At 39.3% G+C, this 15624-nt stretch overlaps 1 protein-coding gene across 1 annotated transcript; it reads left to right on the forward strand.

Annotated features, from left to right (window-relative positions):
- The first annotated feature begins 1901 nt into the window (after positions 1-1901).
- Positions 1902-15125, forward strand: LOC126390844 (carbohydrate sulfotransferase 12-like). The gene is made up of 6 exons (XM_050045327.1): positions 1902-2034; positions 6793-7369; positions 7782-7924; positions 11997-12125; positions 12280-12472; positions 14488-15125. The coding sequence occupies exons 2-6, from the start codon at positions 6908-6910 to the stop codon at positions 14758-14760; spliced, it is 1200 nt and encodes a 399-aa protein (XP_049901284.1). The 5' UTR covers positions 1902-2034; positions 6793-6907; the 3' UTR covers positions 14761-15125.
- The last annotated feature ends 499 nt before the right edge of the window (positions 15126-15624 follow it).

A 15624-nucleotide genomic window follows, 5' to 3' on the forward strand; every position in this document is an offset into this window, starting at 1 on the left:
AAAGAAAAATACTGTAGAAACACCTGCAGAGTAATGCATTTCAGTACAACAGCCCTGCTATAAATATCTCCTTATATTCAACTCTTTTTTTTGACTACTTCTTATATAGGCTGTACTTCATGGTGGTGTTGTGCTGGACAGTGGTAGAAAATAACTTTGCTTGAGTATATGCACAATTTACAGATTTGAGGTATATGTACTTTATTTGAGTTTTACCATATATAGGCTACTTCTGCTCCACCACATCTAAGAAGCAAATACAGTACTTTTTACTCCACTTCCTTTTACCTGACAGTTACTTATCACATCGAGATTGTGCACAGAAAACATTTAAATTACACATTATCTTGGAATAACCACCCATCACTATAAGATCTCTAATTTGCATCAGGAATAATCTATAAATATTATATATAATACAGTAATATAACACTGACAGAGGCTGTTCTGCTGCCCATTGAGTACTTTTGCCTTAAGTACTTAAAGTATATTTTGTTGCAAATTTTTGTGTTCTTTTGCTTGAATAGAATTTTGAATTCAGGACTTTTACTTGTAGCATGGTGTTTCTGCAGTTTAAAAAAGATCTGAATAATTCTTCCACCACTGTGGTTGCTTTTAATATTTTTTATGTCTCATTTACTACATGTATGGAGGGACAGAGGAGCAAAATAGGTGAAATAACCTAAAACCTATATGCAACATGACAAAAATATAAGCTTAAAAAATTACCAAGATGTTTAATTAACTAACCCGCTGATGCTTAATTAGATGTTACTGTAAGTAAGGCTATACATGATCCATTTAATACTTGTTTTCTGCACTTTTGGGGGGGTTGGTGAGATGATTGTCCAGGTTTCATACACTACACTGCTTAACAGGGCCGTAGTCAGGAATTTAGAAATACTGAGGGCACAAATCTCCCTAAACCAGGGGTAGGCAACCTGTGGCTCTGGAGTCACATGTGGCTCTTTAGCTCCTCTCCAGTGGCTCCCTGTGGCTTTAACAAAAAATGAAATGGAAATGAATAACAGTTATTTCTTCTATGAATGCTCATTAAGACTATGTTACCTTCATTTTAAGGCTCAAACATGTTTTGCAGCTCCAAGTTTGAACCAGAAACCAAAAACAAGGTCTTTAAAGTTATATTCAAAGACCTTATATTTTAATTATTCTGGGGAATTACTTCTAAATAAAGACACGTTATTATTCATTACTTTGTTGGTCCAGATGTTGTCATATGTAGGCTAAACGCACTGAGTCAAAATCAAAGTTTTAAATTGGAGGTTGCAAAAATCCATAAACTCACAAACAAAACATAAAATAAAAATTAAACCTCATGTGTATTATGAAAAACCATTTCTGCCAAGAAAAGAAAAATACATGTAATGTTAGGCATGATGAAAATGTTCGGCAAAAGTCAAAATATTGCCTCATAATATTAACTCAGTATATCATAATATTATTTAAAAGGTTGTGATTATTTTTTCATAGTATATCATTATTAATTCAAAATGTATGTTTTTTAACTTATTATCTCATAATAACAACTTAGAATCTCGTTTATTAAATTCTATTTAGGCCTACTGGATTTTTTTAATGTACTATTTTAATGTTTAACATGACTTATAATTTTGATATACCATGGGTATTTTAATTTGCATTATGCATAACATTTTATATGTTTTTATCCCTCTGAGGCCGCCTGCGGGTCCCAGGACCTTATTTTGGGCACCAGTGCCATAGGCGTAGGCGGGTTTATGGTTTCACAGCATAGTCCGGCAGCATGAGTGGTGTGGTGTGTAAAATGAGTGTGTGTGTGTGTGTGTGTGTGTGTGTGTGTGTGTGTGTGGAAGAGTAGGTGGCTGTATGGCTCCCCAAATATCGCGAGACTCTTCATTCTGGAGAGTGCAGACCGCCACAGTCCTGTCGTGCCCACCCGGTCTCATCACCGGGCTGACGGACAGACAGAGAGGGGACACCGAGCAGAAGGCGACAAAGGGCGGACTGACCGGCACCATGAAGCTCATCTGCCGGGTAAGATTTAACCCGAGACCCGGGTTATTGGTGGTGTTTTTCTCACACAGACAGATTCATGTTCAGACTGGCTTTAATTGTCGCCGTGATGCTCCCGGTGTGGAGGGCATAAAGGGAACAGAACCGGGCTTTCTTTACACCTCAAAGGGAGCGTGATGAGGGGGATAGTGGGGAGGAAGAGCAGAGGAGACTGTGGAGGAAGATAAGAACAGTCTTTCTGTCGTGGGCTACTGCGTGTGGAGTCAAAGAGTGTCCGTGTGCATGAGAGAGGGACAGTGTCCGGTGCGGCCGGTGAAAGGGCACATTGTAACCTGTGTACTGTATAAATTAAGGCTGTTTCCGACCGAGGATTTGGAGGAGGTGATACAGAGAAAAAGAAAAAATATTAACTGAAATAAAACAGCCTGTGGCCTCTCCCCTCATGGACGGCCAACATTTAAAAAAATAACCATGAAAACCACTGCAAACTTGCCACGGAGCTCCACAGACGCATTAAACTTCACACCGGAGTATTTCAATGTTTTTCTCCTTTTTGCGCGTCTTTGCGCACGTGTGTTTGTGTGTAAGTATAGCGCGTGCCAAGTCTCCACAAGAGCTTGAGGATGTTGATGTCTTAAAATAGGCCCCTCCAGTCAACGTGGAGTGTAGATTTAAAACCTAGTGGAAAGAAACACCACAGAAAAAAACAACAATTTTCTAAAAATATGAGCAGCAGGGAGAGGACTGTCTGTTATGCTCCTCTGAGTCTGGAGTTTTTCCTGGTTTTATTAGGACCGTCATTTTTTCCACTATTTCCTCCGACAGCAGATGTTTTTATGGCACAGACAATAAGGGGTGTAGACCCTCCGGCAGGCACCGGACCGAAGCTGCTGCTGCTGCTGCTGCTGCCCCCACTGCCCCGTTTGTTCACAGCTCTGTGACAGCTGAGCGCCCCGGGCGGAGCCTCAGGTTCCCACGGCCCCTGGGTAAATGCACACAGGTCATAACCGTTTTTAGCACATACTTAAAATTATTCAGTTGAAGATTTGGTCTGTAAAATGGAAAAAAAATGTGGCTAATGTCCACGACAAGTTGGGGTCAGTAAAAAGTAACAATAACACAGTGTGACATTATTGCAGCAGCCTACAAGTGACAGTACAGCATGTTATTACACTGTCTACCAAGAGTTTTTTTTTTACAACTTCAGTAGCTGTCATTCTAAAGTACCAGTGCTTTACATGAGTAGGATCTTTTAAGCTACTCCGCCCACCATTGATTTTAATTTTATATTGTTTTTAACCCTTTGTAGTCAAGGGTATAATTGGCCGTTTTTGAATGCTTTTGATTGTACCTTTAAATTTCACCTTAAAAACTGTTTATCTTGCCTTGTTTGGTGTCATTTTTTTCAGCACAACCTCACCTGTGTGACTTTACAGTTATTTTTTTATTTTGACATACTGTATTAACACATTGGACCTAACATCACACAAAAAAATTGAAAATGATTGAAAATCTTTTACAAGAGACCTGGTCGAGGTAGCAGCCAATCAAACACATTTAAAATGCAACAAATACAACATATAACACACAAAAAATCCACAATAAAACAACAGCTATTCAAACACAGTGGCCTCTCAAGAAAAACAAGCACATGTCTCTATCGCCACATTCTTTATGATGCCCTTAAATTCATCAGTGGATTTAAGTGAACACTGACTCACAGTGCTCAGTGTGTTACTTTATGTGCATTTATAAACACCGCCCCCTCTCTATTTAATTTAGCATTTCCATTTTCAGTGAAAAGACCACCTGTCACATAAACTACAGGCGCTGTGTTTACTTCCCCGAGACATTAAACATCATCCTACTAATATTCTTCATTATGTTTGTTTGTTTCTGGTGTGTAAAAATGTCACTGTAGGCTGTTGCACACTGGTGCCAGTGCTCTGCCCCGCCTGTTACAAATTATAAGCCACAGATGATTCGACGCCTGAATGACTGTTTTGTAAACGTCACTTGACAGAACATGTGCAAGGCAGCCGGCTGCAGGGCGCATGTGCAGGATTTAATGCCAGTATTTTATTTCATTCCAGTTTAGTACAGTTTGTTCCATGTTGATTTTTTTTGCTTTAATCCAACCACTGGATGTAAGACAATTAGAGACACGGCTTACTGTTGCCATGGTGACCAGGCAGCTGAATGGAATGTTGTACATCATTGTCTGTGTGTACACAAAGAACGTGGATGAGATGTTGTAGTGAACTGTAAGAGTGTAGGAACTAAATGATTGTTGGCTCTACAGTCTAATAGGCCCTGTTAATATGTACAACCAATAATTGTATGGAGAACTCTATTAAATAAGGCATTCAAATAATTATAAATAAGTATTTGATCATGTTTTAACAGAAAGAATAAACAGCATCCAATTTTTTGACAACCTGCCAACCCAAATCTTCTTATTGATGGCTTCTGATCTATAAAGCATCAGTAAATCATTCACTAACCATTAAGAAAGCTCCTATTTACTGATTATAATTCACTGTTAAAGGTGGCTTATTAGAAAGTGCTACCTAATAAACAAAGCTGATAAGAGCACTTTTAACAGCAAACCAGTATTTGCTATGTAAAGACATAGTGGAGTAACGGCATCCTGACTGAGAATGATGTCACGCTCCCTCTGTGTGTGTTGTAATCCAAGCATCTCTTCCTTGTTGTGGTCGACGGTGCAGTGGCGTGTGCATGTTACTGCATGCAAATCCCTGTGTGTGTCCCACTCGCTGGCTATTTGCCGCCACCCGCACTGCACTCATACAGCTGATACAGCTGATAACATTATCCCAACCAAATCACAGTGTCGTGCAGAAGCGTACCTCCCACCCCCATAAACTCTGACAGCACTGTGTTGGTTGTTTGCGCTCTTGTTTGTACTGTTGGCAGCTAACTCAGCCCCCTCAACCTGAATCTGACTCTGATGCTTGGAATTTATACAGTTCCTTTAATAGGTCTAAATCTACTTACTTTCTTTCTTACTGGGGTAATAAATGGACCTGCTTATATCAGGATATTTTTATTTTGGAGAAATACTGGAAACCCCAGTGGTGGAGGAAGTTTTTGAGGCTTAGCATGACTCATTATAAAAATACTCCTTTACAACTAAAAGACCTACAGTCAAAATTAAACTTAAATTTAAGTACAAATACCGTAAAACTTCAATTAATAGCCCGGGCTATTATTTGCTTAAATGACTGAAATCAACAGGCCTATATTTGGGACAGGCCTCTAATTGCTTTCACACAAAACTGTTGCTCAGCAAAGATCAGGAAATACAATCAAATTGTTTATTTAAACCAGTATGAATATTACTTGTGTAAAAATTAGGCTTCAGATAATATATCAGTCATGATCTGAGGACCTTTGCAGACTAAAGGAATATGAATGATGCATAATTTGAGGTAGCCATCAATCTGGTTTTATACATTCAAAGAACTTCTATAAAAAAAAAGAACCAGACCTGGGGTCTCATTTATAAAACAATGCATAGGATCCATACTAAAACTGTATCTACGGACAAAAGCCAAAATGGTGTGCACCAAAACATATTTGACAGTTTCTTACAATCAGGCTTTCACCTCACCGTCTGCATCGCCAATTTCCCATCTCCAAAATGATGTTCGTAAGCATAGGTCAAAGGTCCTCCCATTAAGTGTATTTTTAAGGTCATAACTTTTGTGCGGGAAGTGACGTACGCCTCTTTCAGGCCTCATTTTGTGCGTATGCAATGTTTATAAATGAGACCCCGGGCCTCTAATTGAGCTTTATGTTACATTCGCCATCAAATATACTATAAAAAGTATTATTAGGCTACAGAATGGCCCCTGAGTATGATATGAACAGATTATTATTGCTTAAGTATTTTTTAAAAAGTCCATGTAGCTTTTGCTAAGTGGAGCCAACTGTGGTCAAGAGTGGAAAAACAGGGGGATAGAAAATGTTAAAATTTAGTGTAACAGTAGTATGAGCAGAAAAGAGTCAGTAATGCCAGTTAAACAGCAGTCTTTACAGTTAAGGTTTGCTAACATTAGCCACTGTAAGCTACTGATTATACCAGACATAGTAAGGCTGTAGCAGCAAAACAGCTGAGTGTATTAAACTGCGCAAAGGTGTGTTTTACTTATCATGAATTTAACTTTTGATTTGTAACAGGAAGATTCTTGCAAAAGTTGGTCACGGTGGAACTTTAAATACTTCCTATACGGCTGGGTAGCTGCATCGTGATCATCATTTATTTTGTAGGCTTTGTTAAATCTTGCTCTTCAGAGCAACTGGTAACTGCAAAGGGTGTTAAATAAATGTTCATTCACATGGAGTGCTGCTTAAGTGTGAATGAGGGTGCTTGACTTGATGAAGCCGTAATGGCTGAAACGTGTAAGCATGTTTTTAACTGCCACTATGACTAAATAGCCATCAGATATCAAAGGCTTTTAAAATAATAACCCTCTTGAGTGCCTCAGATTTCTTCAGCAAATATGTAAAAGAAGGTATTCGATTAAAAAGTGGAATATTCCTCTCTAAATGGTCCACATACAGTACTTGAGTAAATGTACTTGTATATACACTGGTGAACTGCCAGTGTGTGTTTTTTGAAGCGGAGCTACTGAAGACGCCACATTATGTTTCACTGTCTAAGAATAAATCATTTTATGGCTGATTAATCATTTTACTTCATTTAGACAGCAAAAGAGGAACTGGGCTCTTAGTAACATTTCCTGTTTCTTTCAGTTGCAGCTTGCGAGTAGGAAGTGTGCCCTTCTGCGATAGATAGCCACCCGCCATGGAGCTGAGATAACCTCTTCCTCTTTTCTTCACCAATCACGGCTCTGGATTTAGTATAATCATGGGAACATGGCGTGGTCTGCGGGTGGCATTCATCCTGGGGTCTTTGTTCATGATTCTGCTGATCATCGTGTACTGGGACGATGTCGGGGGCTTCAACCTCTACCCGCTGCAGGATCCCAAACGTGAGTCGCTTCACCCTCAGACGACCACCGGGCCCTCACACTCCACGTCCACCAGCAGAGCCAAGACCGGTTCTTTCTCCACTGTCCTCACTACTGCTCCCAGTCCAACACTGGTACCTGATGAGACAGGTGGAACAGCTGAGGAGCATACAGAGGAGGAGTGGACGGATGATAGGGAGCAGGAGGCGAGGAAGCAGAGTATCATGGATGTGTGTTCAGGAAAGGATGCTGTTGAATTCCCAGGGAGGACTCGGGCATTTGAGCAGATCCCCAACAGGGAACTGGATCACCTGATAGTGGATGACACTCACCAGATTATCTACTGCTACGTTCCCAAGGTACAGCTGCCTCGTGTGTGTGTGTGTGTGTGTGTGTGTGTGTGTGTGTGTGTGTGTGTGTGCGGACTTGTGTGAGCATGTGGGTAGTGGGTGAGTTCACTGTGTGTGGATGGAAGTGTGNGTGTGTGTGTGTGTGTGTGTGTGTGTGTGTGTGTGTGTGTGTGTGTGTGTGTGTGTGTGTGTGCGGACTTGTGTGAGCATGTGGGTAGTGGGTGAGTTCACTGTGTGTGGATGGAAGTGTGAGAAAAAAAAGCAAGAAAGACAAAAAACATCTAAAAAATGCTTTTTTCTTTTAGTATTTTGCAACCAGTCAAAACACACTTGCTCACACACTAATGTTCGTGGTCCGTCTTGTCTGTCTGGACTCCTTGTCTTTCCTTTTTCTGTCCCTCCGTCACTGTTCTCCGTACAGGTGGCGTGCACCAACTGGAAGAGAGTGATGGTGGTTCTGTCTCAGTCTCTTATTTCGCCCTCCTCAGGAAAACCTTACACTGACCCAGAGGCTGTACCTCCTGACGTCGTACACAACTCCTCTCTCCACCTCACTTTTGCCAAGTATGACACACACACACAAAGATATGTGTATGCTTGCTAGGGATGGGAGTAAAAATTGATACTTCATGGTGTCGGGATATTTTGCATGGCAATATGTAATCGATACACAGATGCCAAGTATCGATCTATTTTTTTTATCATATCTATTATCAATATTGCAAATATAGATTAAACCTTTGGTCGGCCACTAGAACACTACAATCAATTGTTTTTCAGTTCACTAGATACATTTTGCTGCAATAGAAATGATTCATTGATATGAACAGACCAAAACAGATCAGTCAATAAAGATTTCCTTTGGGGAAATAATTTGTAGTTGAAAAAGTGTATTTAATCACAACATTTCGCAATATATTTTACGGCATATTGCAAAATGTTTAAAATCTCAATAATATTGTATCGTGACTTAAGTATCATGATAATATTTTATAGTGAGGCCATTGGTGATTCCCACCCCTAATGGTTGCACAGTGAATTGAGGAGATGTTTCCCATTAAATTCTCGTTTATATGTAGGTGTTAGTCACAACCAGGAATATGGTCATACTGTAAATCCAAATCTCTCTAGTGTCGCCTCACCCCTGAAGAAATTTTTGACAAGCCACCTGAAAAAAAATATTTCTGAATATTTTTATTTTTAAATCATATCTCCCTAAGTGATGTTAAAAAATCTTCTCCACACTGCACGCATATAACTCTTAGAATTACTAAATCTCTTTGTAATTTACTTTTGTTGAATACTTTTTTTTTTAAAATCTAAAAACATTCACATTAGAAGTTATGGAGTCTTAAAGTCTAAAAATCAAGTCTAAAAATCAGGTTCACCCTTAAAAACCCATGTGTGATTTATCTGTAATTGCAGAATGGTACAAGATGTGTCTGCTTTGAAATTGAATTTATTATGTGTATCAGTTGCACTTCTAATCATCTTAGATGGTATTATCTTTAAAGGGGACCTACGCCCATTGTAAAAATTCATACATGTTGTTCCTATGGTTTAAGACAGTTGAGATCTGCTGAGAGCTGAGATCACTACAATAGAATAAAGGTTTTTTGGGAGCAAAAAAACAGAAAACAAACATTCTGTGGATCCTCAAAATCAGGCTCCCATTCATTGTCTATGGAGCAGCTCAGGCCTTATACCCTATCTAAGGTTGCAACGGTATAAGATTTTCATGGTACAATAACTGTCACATAAAATATCGCAGTTTCACGGTATCATGGTAATAGTTGTTTTTTTTTCATTAATTTTTATTATTATTATTATTATTATACAACAAAATGACCCTTAAAGGAATGAAAAGAGAAGGGTTATTTTTGTTTGAACATTTTATTGCTATTGTTGACACTTGAAGCCATTTTTAAAAATTGATGTATATGTAAAAACTAAAATAAAGTTGAGATTGAATGTTGCAACCGTACCTGAAACCATTTAAAAAAAATGGAAGTATGTGTAAAAAGTCTCCCTGTTAAATAACTTAAATAAAGTTGAGATTTTCGGTCCAGTTGCATTTTTTACAATATAGTAGATAATCAAATGTACATGGTATGATAACCGCCAGTTTTATATCATGGTATACCTTAAAACCAGTATACCGCTGTAACCCTAATCCTATGACATCACAAGTTTGAGACTTACTTCTCTGGTTTCTAGGTTTGAGAGAGAGAAATTTCCTAGGCCATAGAAATATCATGGGGATTTTTTAATTCAGGTGGTGTTCCCCTTTAATGCTTCCTCCAATCAAGCATCAATTAATGAGGAAAAATTAATTGTGATACCTCCAGATGCTCATCAGGATTCAAGAGGCATCAAGTGACAAATCTCAAAGTACTATGTGTACCATAAATATATTACTTTTCTAACTAATAAGATAATTTTATGTGGTGTTTATTGTATTTGAGCAAAAATGTTTGACTGTACCACACAAGAAGGAATATGTCTCCAACATATTGAATAGTATTGTAAGACAGAACAATGAGTTGGAAAAGAAAGACCTGTTGTAAAGAAAACATGCTGCCTCCACAAACTGAATTCCTGCACAGAGACCAAGCCCCCCTCTGTAATTTCTTTAACAACTCAGTAAAAATCCCTCTAACAAGTCAACGGTGAGACACAGAGACTGAAATATGTGTCTAAACAAGACTGGAATGCCAAACAAACCACACACCTCCGCCCCACAATGACAACAAAGGAAATTTACCAAAAAATCAGGTTGTAGAGCCAGGACGTAAGAAACAGTTTTTAAATTACTGTCTGATTTCTCTCGTTTGCGAGTCTGTCTCCACTTCTATTTCAGAGGGCTGGTAATTAATGAAAAGGTACATGGTGTTCCTTTTTCACACAGTCCTACAACAACACTTAGATATTCAGTTCTACTGAAACCGTGTTTGAGAAGCTATCCGAGAGCTAAGCAGTTATTTACTGAGTGGACACTTGGAAGAGGAGAGTGGAAACGACAGGCGGGGGAGCTGGTGCTGCAGCACAGACAGACCTTTCTCTGCCTCTCAGGAGCTGTCTGTGTTTGGATATGAGTATCTCAACATATGTCTTTGTATCTGCACTGATGTACAAGACATATTTCCCCTCTTACAGCTGCAGTTGGTAACTTTTCTAAAAAAAAAACTTCTTGTCATGTTTGCTGAAACTGTCACCACGTCCACACAGTATGTTATGAGACAGATAATCTGTGGAAAAAAACTCCCCTCTTCCTCTTAATGCATCTAATGGCGTTTACTAGAATCTACCACAGCTCACGGAAAACAACCAATCAGAGCAGAGGAGTCTCTAATGCAGCTGTCAATCATGTCAATCACTGAACTGATCAAATATAAATCAAGATTCTGTTTGCAGAAACATATTGTAGCTGTGAAATAAGAAAGTGCAGTGTCTGTGGCTCAGAGATAGAGGGGGTCATCCACCAATCGGAAGATCGGCAGTTTGATCCCCGGCTTCTCCAGTCTGCATGACGAAGCATCCTTGGTCAAGATACTGAACCCCAAATTGCTTCTGATGGCTGCTCTATCAGTGTGTGAGAGCATGGGAATGGTTACTGAGTAGCAGGTGGCACCATGTATGGTAGCCTCGGCCGCCAGTGTGTGAATGGGTGAATGTGACATAGTTTAAAAGCACTTTGAGTGGTCGAAAGACTAGAAAGGCACTATACAAGTCCAGTGCAGTCCATTTACCATTTACCATTTGTGACCTGGCTGCCATGTTGGAAACAGTCAAGTGAAACAACAAGTAGCGCCCACTACCCACCTGCCAGACCAACTTTCTCATTTTACAGCTAAACAGTACACTAAAATAGGTTTTTCAAAACACTTGAGATGAAAAATAGGCAATGCAGAAACAGTATCTTGATTTATATTTGATCAGCACTGCCTGGTTTAACAGTTTGACCACAGTTTGGGAGCAGAGATTAACAGCTGCAGAGCCTCCTCGGCTCTGATTGGTTGTTTTTGTTCGGGCTGCACAATATGCAAAAAAGTTAATATTTTAATTATTTTGACAAATATTGCAATATGAGTTGCGATTTTAGTTGGAATGGCAATTTTTGTATTTCATTTTACAGCAGTGATGAAGGTGTGATTTCTGTAGGGGTCTGTACCAAACAAGCATGTTCCCTTACATCTGGAATATGATTTATAGCATTCCTGTAGAACCACAGTGCTTCATTATAATGGTATGTTATGGCACATTTTACCTTTTATCAGAAATTGCAGCTCCAGCAGTTTAAATATTGAACTTGGCCATGTTGTGATTTTGAGAATATTTTTGATTAATTGTGCAGCCCTAGTTTATGTTCACAAATCACAAATGCCATAAGAAGCAGTTTGCGGGGCCGAGGAACATGATTTGTCTCATGCACTACTGTCATGATAAAGTGACAGTTTCAACAAATATGACAAGTTATTTTTATTGAAATTATTGATCTGGCTTGTTGTCATTTAGTAACATCACCAAATATTTTCAGTACTGGACGAGACTACACAGCTAAGACTTCAAAGCATTTCAGTCACTACACTTAAGATCTGCTGTCATGGTGTTGTGTGCCTTTTGTGTCTTTTCCCAGGTTTTGGCGCCATTATGGTTCTCTCTCCCGCCACCTGATGGCACTCAAGCTCCAGCACTACACCAAGTTTCTGTTTGTACGAGACCCTTTTGTTCGTCTTATCTCAGCCTTCAGGAACAAGTTTGGAAAGTAAGTGTCCATTAGTGAATGGTTAGACAGAGGGGGGTGTGTGTGTGACTGTGGACGTGTTTGAGTTGAGGGTGAGGCTGAGGGAAAGCCTTCACTTTTGATCAAACAGCAGTCCTATCATTCTTGAATTGTGTGTATTTGTGTGTGTTTACAGGCCTAACGAGGACTTCTACAAGCAGTTTGGTTCTGTCATGCTGCGTCGTTATGGTAATGTGTCGGGCAGTTTGCCAGCGACAGCGGCTGAGGCGTTCGCAGCAGGAATCAAACCAACATTTCAGCAGTTTATCACGTACCTGCTGGATCCAGAGACGGAGAGGGAGAGTATCTTCAATGAACACTGGCGGCAGGTATTCGTCTCACACAGCAATAATGTTATTTATGAGATGACTGGATTTTATGAGCTCGCTATGTGCATGCTCTCCCCCTCTGTTGGTCATATTCCACTTTCACATCATTTTTTTGAAAGACAGCACCATTATAACACAGAGTTCTTGCTATTACCTAAGATTGTTGCACTTTGTGTGTCCCAGTTTTATACTTCATACTGCAGTAATTCTATGAAACATACACTCTGCTCTGATGTTGACATTGCACTGTTTTGGCATTTAATATACAGGATATTTATGTATCACAGTGAGAAATTCCAATTTGAATATTTCTTTGTTTTGGCAGCTGTTGTTGGAGCCAATGCTTTTTGGGGTTTTTTCTGGTTGTGAGAAGCACTTGTTTCTTTTTATGCCTTCGAGATGGTGATAGCTGAGGCTGGAGGCCCGTTTTTAGGTAGTCTGTGCGTCCCATTCTTGTAAACGAGATATCTCAAGAAAGCCTTGAGGAATATTCTTCAAATTTTGCACAAATCTCCACTTTGACTCAACAACAAACTGAGTAGATTGTGGTGGTCATAGGTCAAAGGTCAAGGTCACTGTGACCTTATCCATCTCACCGCTGTAATTGGATATTTCAAGACCACCTTTAGGGAATTTTTGTTAAATTTAGCAAAAACGTCCACTTTGACTCAAAAACAACTGATTACATTTTGGTGGTCAATGGTAAAGGTCTCTGTGACCTTGTATCTGTCTCATTTTTGTGAACACGGTATCTCAAGAAGGCCTTGAGGGAATTTCCTCAAATTTGGCAAACTTCCACTTGGACTCAAGAATGAACTGAATAGAATTTGGTGGTTGAAGGTCAAAGGTCAAGGTCACAGTGACCTCAGGAAGCATGTTTTTTAGCCATGACTCAAGAAAAGTCATAACTCAAGAATTAATTTGCTAATTATGACAGAAATTTCAAACAAATGTCTAATAGGATATAATGATGAAGTGATGACATGGTCAAAGGTCAACTTCACTGTGACATCATAATATTTAACACTTTTCTGGTCATTATTCAACATCATACAGTATATCAGGAACAGAAGGGAGACATTTGGTCAGGTACTGAATTGGTGACACTAATCATGGGTGCCCATCTTGAAACTGTGCTGTTGTATTGATCTTCCTCTATGCAATTTACATGCCTCATACCTACGTCAGTGCAATCTACAGGGCAGTTAGTTGCCAGCTTTGCTTATTTGCTTCAGTAATGGTATTTTATCTTTATTGTTTCTTTGTATTTCTTTAAATTGTCTGATTTTATTCGCTTAAATCCTGCATTTTTTAAAAATGCGGGATCAATCATGTAAAGCATGATAACTGTGTATGTAACTTTGTTTTGGAAAGCGTTTTATAAGTAAGGTTTATTATGATTACATTATTATCTTCTGTGCTGCTGGAGGGAGGATGTGTGTGGAGCATGTATGTTTTCACTGACATGGATAAAAACTGTAACTGCAACTTGACTGGTGCATGGAGGCATACAACTGTGAGGCTGTAATTCTAGTTTCTGGTTGTGAGAAGCTCGTTTCTTCTTTTCTGGTCGTGAGTGCTATTTTTTTCCTGTGTTTTATTGTTGGACAACTGCATCAGTCAATTCCACGCTCAAACAATCTCACCATTGAGTCTGAATGCTGGCATTTTTCAGCATGCACATTGTTCTGGCATGATAATATGCCACTTATCTTTTTTGATTTTTGATTTTAATTTTTAGATTTTTTTTTTATTCTTTCATGTGTCTCTGTCTCTTTATCTTCTACTTCTGCTATTCATATAATTATTGAGGAGGGCAGTGTAGCCATAAACATTTGGGGTAATAAACACAGAACAGGAGACGAGTTGTGTGACTTGTTTTTCATGTATACCAAGATATGTGCACACACACAAGTTAGAAACAGCTATGGAGAAAGCAGGTATAACAAAGTCACAAACATATGCCCAAACTGATGCACTTTTAAAACTGAAGACTTGCTTTGTGTGTGTTTCAGGTGTACCGTCTGTGCCATCCATGCCAGGTGAAGTACGACTTCGTTGGACGACTAGAAACCCTGGAAACAGATGCGGAGCACCTGCTGAAGCTTCTGGAGGTGGATCATCTGGTACGCTTCCCTTCAGGGGCTCGAAACCGAACTGCGGCCAGCTGGGAAAGAGACTGGTTTGCGCAGATTCCCATGACAATGAGGAGAGAACTGTACAGGCTGTACGAACCAGACTTTAAGCTGTTTGGCTATCCCAAACCTGACAGCATGCTCCACCAGTAGACCACCGAGAGCCAAAGGCCTGGGCACTGCACTGTGTGTGGAGCCCAAACCTCAACTACCTGCACACAGCCAGCAAATGCCTTTAAAGACGAGTCTATGATGCTGTTTGTTTTATTTGTTCTGTGCATACCTCAAATGACTGAAGTGCCTGCCAGTATTATTTTATTGTTCTCATCATTTCATATCTGAAGCACACCTGCTTACAAGCTGCGTTATCCCAGTCTGTTTCCCCCGTGGAAAGGCACTTTGAATCGTATTTTGTGAATAGTATTTTGGTAAGTCAAAGGGAAAGGACTGGGGCTAACTGTTAGCTGACATCTCTCTGAAGGGAAACATGTTGCAGAGAAGTAAAGTGTTTTTGCAAATGTCTGTCTTTCTTTTTCTACTTTTACTGTGCATGTGGAGAAGTATTCAGATATCTTGACCAAAAATACCACAATATAAAAGTGTAATGCGAGTAACTTAAGGTAAAGTCAGGTTAATAGTACGGAGAGTACCTCTCAGCCCCTGGAAACAGTTGCATAATTTCTTGTGTAGCTCAGGAGGACCTTGATCATCTCTTAGAATATCAGTTTAGGCTTAGATATGACTTATTTTTAACAAATCTCAAGAGACTTGCAAATTATAAGTAAAGGTTGAACAAACAGGGGGCATATGTTTTGAAAGGAGTGAGTGTCTACAAGGTAATGAGGGTGTAATTAATAAATGCTTTTGTTATATTTTGGACAATGTTGGATCAAATATTTTGAAACTTGGTCCAACATAATGAGCTTTAAGTCAGGATGCCTTGTCCTCTACTGATTTGATTTTCACAAAATTATCTTTAATGAGAATTTGATGAGTCCTCCAACTTTATGAAAGTAG

The sequence above is a fragment of the Epinephelus moara genome, chromosome 5 (genome assembly GCF_006386435.1).
Source record: "Epinephelus moara isolate mb chromosome 5, YSFRI_EMoa_1.0, whole genome shotgun sequence".
Lineage (NCBI taxonomy): Eukaryota > Metazoa > Chordata > Actinopteri > Perciformes > Serranidae > Epinephelus > Epinephelus moara.